General features: G+C 34.4%; 1 protein-coding gene across 3 annotated transcripts in view; it reads left to right on the forward strand.

Moving 5' to 3' along the window:
• The window catches only part of PALS2 (protein associated with LIN7 2, MAGUK p55 family member), a 46,283-nt gene extending 41,107 nt beyond the window's left edge, over positions 1-5,176 (forward strand). For all 3 annotated transcript variants that reach the window (XM_007433091.4, XM_088150686.1, XM_025169741.2), the window contains one exon: positions 105-5,176. In XM_007433091.4, the coding sequence (XP_007433153.1) occupies positions 105-281 (177 nt within the window). In that variant the 3' untranslated portion in view covers positions 282-5,176. The remainder of the gene's footprint in view (positions 1-104) is intronic.
• The last annotated feature ends 2,231 nt before the right edge of the window (positions 5,177-7,407 follow it).

The raw sequence follows: 7,407 nt of genomic DNA on the forward strand, positions 1-7,407 counted from the left end.
CTAAATTTTTAATGCAGGCTCTCAGTTTTTAAATATGACCACAGTTACTGCTTATCAATTGCTTTTTATAGTATTGTTTTATTTTTGTGTCAATATTCTAACAGGATACTGATTTGAAGAAAACTGTTGATGAGAGTGCACGGATCCAGAGAGCTTATAGTCACTACTTTGATCTGGTTATTGTGAATGACAACCTAGACAAAGCATTTGAGAAGTTGCAAACTGCTACAGAGAAATTGAGGATGGAATCACAGTGGGTCCCAATTAGCTGGGTATACTGACAGTTCTTTTGAAGATGATATAAACATCATACTATGTTAGTTGAAACAAACACTAGACTAAGAAAATAATGTACAATGGTGCCAGATACTTGGCAAGACCCAATACGTTTTTATTCTGTGTATATTAAGATAATGGTATGCTAGTCAAATTTTTTATACAAAATGTTGAAGGGAAAGTGTACTTAATATGTAATTTATTTTAATTTTTCTAACTTTTTACAAATAACCTTTTTATTCATATCACATGAAGGAAATGCGTTGAAGCATTTTTATAAATGTTTTGATTTACTACTTTGCCTTTACTCATCTAAAGAACTTTCCAGTCATTCACTTATACATTTGATCTTACATTTTCACTGTGATAAGGAGAAAAATACTTGAAAAGGTTTTTGTAAAACTCTGTTTTGAATCAAATGTTTCATCTGATCAGTTTTTCTTGTTTAGATCTAGTCCTAATAAGCATATTTTCTTGACATGAGCAGAACTTTCAATGCTTAAGGAGCAACCAGCACTGAGCCATGTTACTGACATGTGTTTGCTTAATGTTTATCCATGTTTGGCAGTTGTCTTGTCTTAGACAGATGTACTGTAGACTTTTCTGTATGTTCTTTTTTTACATAAATGTAAAAGCAATATCTTGAACTTTCCCTAAGAGTCTTCTTTAAAAAGCCAACATTTCAACCCATACAATAAGTATTACTTTCTCAAAGAATTCTTGTAATGTAAATTCATCGTATTTGACATCATGGTGAAGTAGCCTGAAAGAGCCTTATGCTACAGAGTCTTAGTGAAGGGCTCAGCATGTAGGATGTATGTTCTTGTGGAAAACTCATAGCTTAGAGGAACAAAATCAACTTTTTTTATTATGACCTTGCTCTGTATTTGTATATTGTTCTATGACTGGCTTTTAGTTTATACCAGAGTATTTATGAGTGATTTTGTGTGTTATAAAATGTGATGTGATGGGACTTTTGAGCTGTTACTTTGTGTTACATGGCTTTATTCACCAAATAGAGTGTGAAACTAAAATTATTGTCAGATGCTAAAATTCAATGTTACTTATCAGTGAATTTTTGTTTCACATTCATATTTTACAATGTTCATTAATAACTCTTCCTTTAGTAGATAGACAAGTAGATAATTCATTCTCTTAGGTTCATATTTACTGATCACATAAACACTTTTCTGATACATATTCTATTGAATGGATGTAGATATGGACGATCACTAAGAGGGAATAACATGATGATCATATTTTATATTATGCCTGCTATTATAAATAGAGCCATCCATTGCTAACATGCAGAGGGCCAGAGATGGCTATCATCTGCCCACTTTATTTTGCCATATGAGTACAGGCACTAGGATTTCAGAGCTTATTTTCAATACCAAAGTATCATACACAAGATGCCAACAATGAAAAATTATTGGAAAAGGCCAAGACAGTGCAAACTAGCTTTTAATTATTTTGGCTTTTAAGATGCACAAGGAAACAGGGTTTCAATAGTTTTTAGTTTATATAGAGAAATGATGATGCCAAAAAGGTATTGTAGATTAAAAACCTTTACGGTATTTTTTTAAAGACTTAAGTATATTTTGTAAATGTTATGCAAATTATTGCATATCTGTCTTAATTGCTGTTGGTATTTAGAACTTAGCTTTTAACAATATGAAATATTTTAGAGAAACTTATTTCTGTTGCATTAATTCTGTAGATAGGCTGATGTTAAGTATTTAAAAAAAATGTATACCTGAGTCTGGAAAATTTTTATGCCAGTACCCAAAATGACACTTTACTCTGTAATTTCAGTGTCATTGTAAGATTAGGAAGTGGGGTACAGTGTAAAAATTACTATACTTTTATTGGATAGGATGTTGTTTGAGTGGAGATTGAGTGGAAGACATTACTGAACCCTTAACTCGAATACTGTTTTTCATTCATTTGTTTTCAGTACTTCATTAGACAGCGTTCCTGTTGGTTTGTTGCTACTGCTTTTTGCTAGATGGTTTGGGCTGAATTTAAGTAGCCTTGATTAAAGTTCTGTTCAGATTCCAGATGAACTGTCTTTAGAAAGAAAGTGTCCTCAAGCAGAATACTCACTTAATCTACTCCAGTTCTGTTTTGCTTCTAGCCCAATTGATTTGTATTATCCACTCTGACTGGAAAGCAGAAGGGTTTTCAAATCGGCCTTAGTTCAAGGAAAGTTTAGTAAGTAATTAAAGGAATTTGGTGTTGGTCTTAAGGCTCAGAAGCTCCCTGCTGCCCAAAGCAGGAATAAGAAAAAGAGAACATCAGTAGATGTCTTAATGGCTTTCTAAAGAGCTTGTTAAAAGTAGGAATTGGTCCAGAAACATTTTATATTCTCTCTGGCAAGACTTTTTATGTTGGTGCTCCTAGATGATCTTGGGAGAACTGCTTAAATTATGTCCTTAGCACAGCATTCAGTCTTGGCATTAGTGTGGGAATTTAAGCCATAGGTCCCATACCTAATTGGAAGAGATCCATGCCATGTAAAAGAACTACTGCATTTGATATAAACCACACCTCTGTGATCAATGGCAGAATATCACTGCACATGATAGGGGCCATTCACTGTTTTTGCTGCATGGATATTGTAATCCCAATTATGAAGAAATTAAAACTTTGAATACAGAGACCCATGTATTTATCCTCCCACTGAATGGCAGCATGGGAGAGGTGTAACAGTAAAAATGCTTCTAAGCACAGTACCGTGATGCTGAGTTTAGTAAATGAGGTGCAGAGTGGATTGATTGGGAGGGTGTAAGTCAGAGGTAGAGCAGCTATTTCAAGTGCCCTAGTTTCAGTTCTTGGCATCTTTGTCTGAAACTGGAGAGTTCCTGTCAATTCATGGATATTCAGTGATCTGAACTGATATATCACAAATTCCTATGAATAATTAATCCAGAATATACCAGAAGTGTTTAGATACCACTTTTACAAAAAGGATAGAATATATTTACCCTCCCTTCATTAAGAGAGTAAATGAGAAGTCATATGAAGATGACTTCATATGTTGTTCGATATAAAAATGGAATAAGTGTGTGTATGCTCAGATGAGTACATGAAATGGCAAGACAGTATTCTGACATTAGGGTACATAATTATCTGTACCAAAGTAAATATATATTGAAATATATATGGTTAAATATATGGGTATGCCTGTGTAATATTAATAGAAAACAATGGTTTATGCAATTGCCTGTACTAGACTTAACATGGATCAGTAAATTTTGTTCGTTGTTCTATTCTATAGTTTCACCAAAAATTATGGAATGGAAAAAATCAATAAAAGTGCATGGCAGTTATGAAAATATCACTTAAAGATAAAGGCAATCCATCATTTTATCATCTGTTGAAGCTTTTTAAAAAAATCATAGTTTTCCATAAATTTATCCAGTTTATAGATTATGGTAACTTTAAAAATATAACTGAACTCTGAAAAGTCATATTGAATTCATGGGCACTATGAAGTTCATGGAGTATATATAATTGTTATATGTTTATTTAAGCTTTCCATTTATATTAAATTTATAATAAAATGCAGACCACATGAATCATGCTGAATCAGATCTAAATGAAAGCTAATTTTAGTTTTTAATGTAAATGCCCATTTCTGTTTAGCCAGCTACTTGATCTTCAAGCAATGAAGCTATTATTTTAAACTATTTTTGGCCTTCTGAATTTGTAAATACAAGTATAATAACTGATTTAAGAACAGAAAGTATCTATTTGTCAAACAGACAGTTATCACGATAAAGGAAAACTATGAAAAGAAATTAGCACAGTACGTGTTAAAGAAAAAGGTGGAAAACAGGAGCTGAGGGGTGTCTTCCCTCTTTTGTTTTAGATTATAGTACATGTTGATGCTTCAGGAACAACTGTGTATCTCTCTATTATACTAGTGCCCCAGATGAGCAGTGAGTTTAAAATAATTAAGTACAAAATATTTGTATAGGTAATTTTTTGTAGTTAGAGATTTTGAAAAAGAAAAGTGCTCAAAGAAGAACTGAAACAATTTAACTGTTAAGATACCTACCCAAGGTCTGGTAAATTCTACCAATAATAATAAGGTCTCAAGCTTGGGACTCCTAAAAACAATGAGATATTGTTTCATCATTTTGTGGATCAGCAGCAACAGCTCCTTTTGAGACTGATGCAGAATTTTGAATGCAATTGTCTTGTTCAGATCTGTATATGATACTGACATAAGTGAAGTGGGGCCACAGTTAGGTATCTTAGATCTTTGCAGCTTTGGAATAAAAATGTAAAATGCAGGAACCATTTTTGTAACAGTATTTGTCTGAAATTCATTTAATTTCAGATCTTGAGTAATTTTTTACCTGCTCAGAGTCAAATATAAACGACAAATGCTGTACATTATTATTATTATTATTACTACTACTACTACTATTATTATTATTATTATTATTATTATTTTGCTTTGTTTTGTCTTGGTTCAGTTGGCAGGAGGAGTTCCCATAACAAGTCTTGGAAACACTGAGAGAAAACAGAGCAACCCTTAAACTATCTCAAAAGCTACTTTCATCATGTCGTATTGAAATATTTTTGTTTGTTTCTGATGTAAACTGCTCTGGATTAGTTTTTCAATTAAAGTTCAATGTGACTGAAACTATGTATTGGATAATCCTTTCTCTACAATACTAAAATGGTAACATCCATGAGGAAAAAACAACAAAACCCCACGCAACAATCTAATGATAAGATTCCTAATGACTCCTACATATCAATTTTATTATTTGGTACTTTAAAGGATAGCTTGATTCCCTCCCTCCCTTCCCGATGTCTTGACAGAACTGAATTTCTTTGGGGCTTCTTGCAGCTAAGAGAATCTTTCACTCTTAAGATTGAACATTTTGACACTGAGCAGGTAACACAGCTGAAAATCATGTTCAATCTTACAAGACTGGATGATGTTAGCTGTTGCCCTTTCAATATGAGGATAAGAGAAATGTCTGATTAAAGCTTTAGATGCATATATGGTAGTGAGTTACACTTTTTTTTGAAATGCAACGGATTAGCTAGAAAAAGTGTGTTTTAACTTGGCAACTGTATTAAAGTAATATATCTTGGATGCCACTGATGTACCCCTTCCTTTGAATGCATGTTGAATGTGTATACAATCAGTAATTCTTTTGTGAGATTGTTATTATTTGGGGGTTATTTTATGTTTCTAAGGGTAGTGATAGAAAATCATCATTAGGTACATTCCAAAATACTGAATTCTGTTAGGCTTATACAATATCATTTTTAAATGCTTCATCTCTTAAGATCTTTACTAAGCAGGCTGGTCACTTTTTTAAACGCGTACACCAATATTGACACACGTAGGACAATAGAAGATTTAAATGGGACTTGGTTGATAGGAAATTTTAATGTCTTTCTATGCTGTAAATCAGAAATTGCCATGTAGATCAGTTTAGAGAATTCCGATGAAGGATCGTGAGAAGAATGGTGAAGTTCCATAGGGTAAATGGCTATTCAGCTAAGCTCTATTTTTTTTTCAAATCCCCTAATTTTTTCACATTTAAGTTGTATATCATTGTTGAAATGTACAAAACTGTGAAATCCTGAAAACTCCTAAGAAAGTTATTTTTGTATATATGAAATAAAAATTTAACATTTGAAAAATCAGTGTCACCTCTTATGAATCGCATTCTCATTGCACAGAGCAGGCATCACTTTTGAATGATGGCAAACTTTTTTTTTCCTCTGATGGAACAGAGGAGGAAGCTGGAGAGAGGCAATACAGTAGGCCTTTCTTGCTGTAGATGTTATAATTTTATATTGAAGAATTATGTATAAAGGGACTTTACCAATATGAAAGCATAACAGGAGTCATGGTACTTTGCACTGCGTATGCATAATTTATTTTAATTAAAACATTTAAAACCCCACTCCACTATCACTCCGAGAGTAACTTATAATAGCATTTAATAAGTGCTGTGAATATAACATGCAAAGGTCTGTGACTTCCATTGGTTTGAGGGCCACATGGCTTTGTTAGCAGAAGTGATTAGATGGAGTTCAGTAGGTTTTATTTAGCATTGTGAACACCTGAAAAACTTAAGGCAACATTTTGCCCCTTAAGTTATCCCCCCACCCTAAACAGGCTACTGCATAGCCTGCAGTTTTGGTATACCTTGCATAAAAGTAATTAAGTAGGGTAAATAAAAATGCCTTTACCACTAGAAAGATTAAAAGCACAACCCTAAAATTGGATGCTGTAGTTCCCAGCTTCTCTGCCTCACCATAAAGAAAAGAGCAGCACTTGGGAACTTGCCACATCCTTTGCGATCCTTGGCTCAAGGCTGCATAAAGGCTCTAAAGCAGTGTGTCTCACCCTTATCAACTTTAGGATCTGTGGACCAACTCCCAGAATTCCCCAGGCAGCATGCTGGCCAGGGAATTCTGGAAGTTGAAGTCCACACTTCTTAAAGTTGTCAAGGTTGAGAAACACTGCTCTAAAGGCAGGCTCAGCATTTCAGACCATGCTTGTAAATGGATTCCTGTGCTGATCATGTTGTTCAACTTGATTGCCTTAATGGTCCTTTCCAACTATTGACCTGTTTCATGGGGAGGGTATATTCCACCCTGAATCACTTGACCTCCCAAGCCAAATAAGTGACTCAACAGTGGTATATTTTGTTTTCTCTTGAATGAGTTTTATTGGTAAGTCTGCCTGTCCATCCCAAGCACAATCTCATCTAACTAAAGAACAGGCTAAATCTGGCTGGGATTAGCAGCATACAGAATGTAGACAATTCATATCTCTTCTAGTCAGCAGCTCTGGAAAGGAATGGGCAACCAGTTGATCAATTTAGACACTACCCAACTCCAGACTGACACTGGGTGACTCAACAATACAACCAAGCAGGTAGAAAATAGAAGGTAAATAGGGTATTAAAGAAAAATAATAAGATAGTAAGTCTGGCCAATAACACCCACACACACAAACATCTGATGGGGGCCCCAACCACCATCTATCCCAAGGCCTGGAAGAGCAGCTAGGTCTTTAAGGCCTTCCAGAATGCCATCTAGGTGGGAGCCCCATTGATCTCCAGGGCAACCTCATTCCAGAGGGCA

Source organism: Python bivittatus, unplaced genomic scaffold, assembly GCF_059951505.1.
Source record: "Python bivittatus isolate LINGU-HERP-01145 unplaced genomic scaffold, Pbiv_v1 ctg000610_np1212, whole genome shotgun sequence".
Classification (NCBI taxonomy): domain Eukaryota; kingdom Metazoa; phylum Chordata; class Lepidosauria; order Squamata; family Pythonidae; genus Python; species Python bivittatus.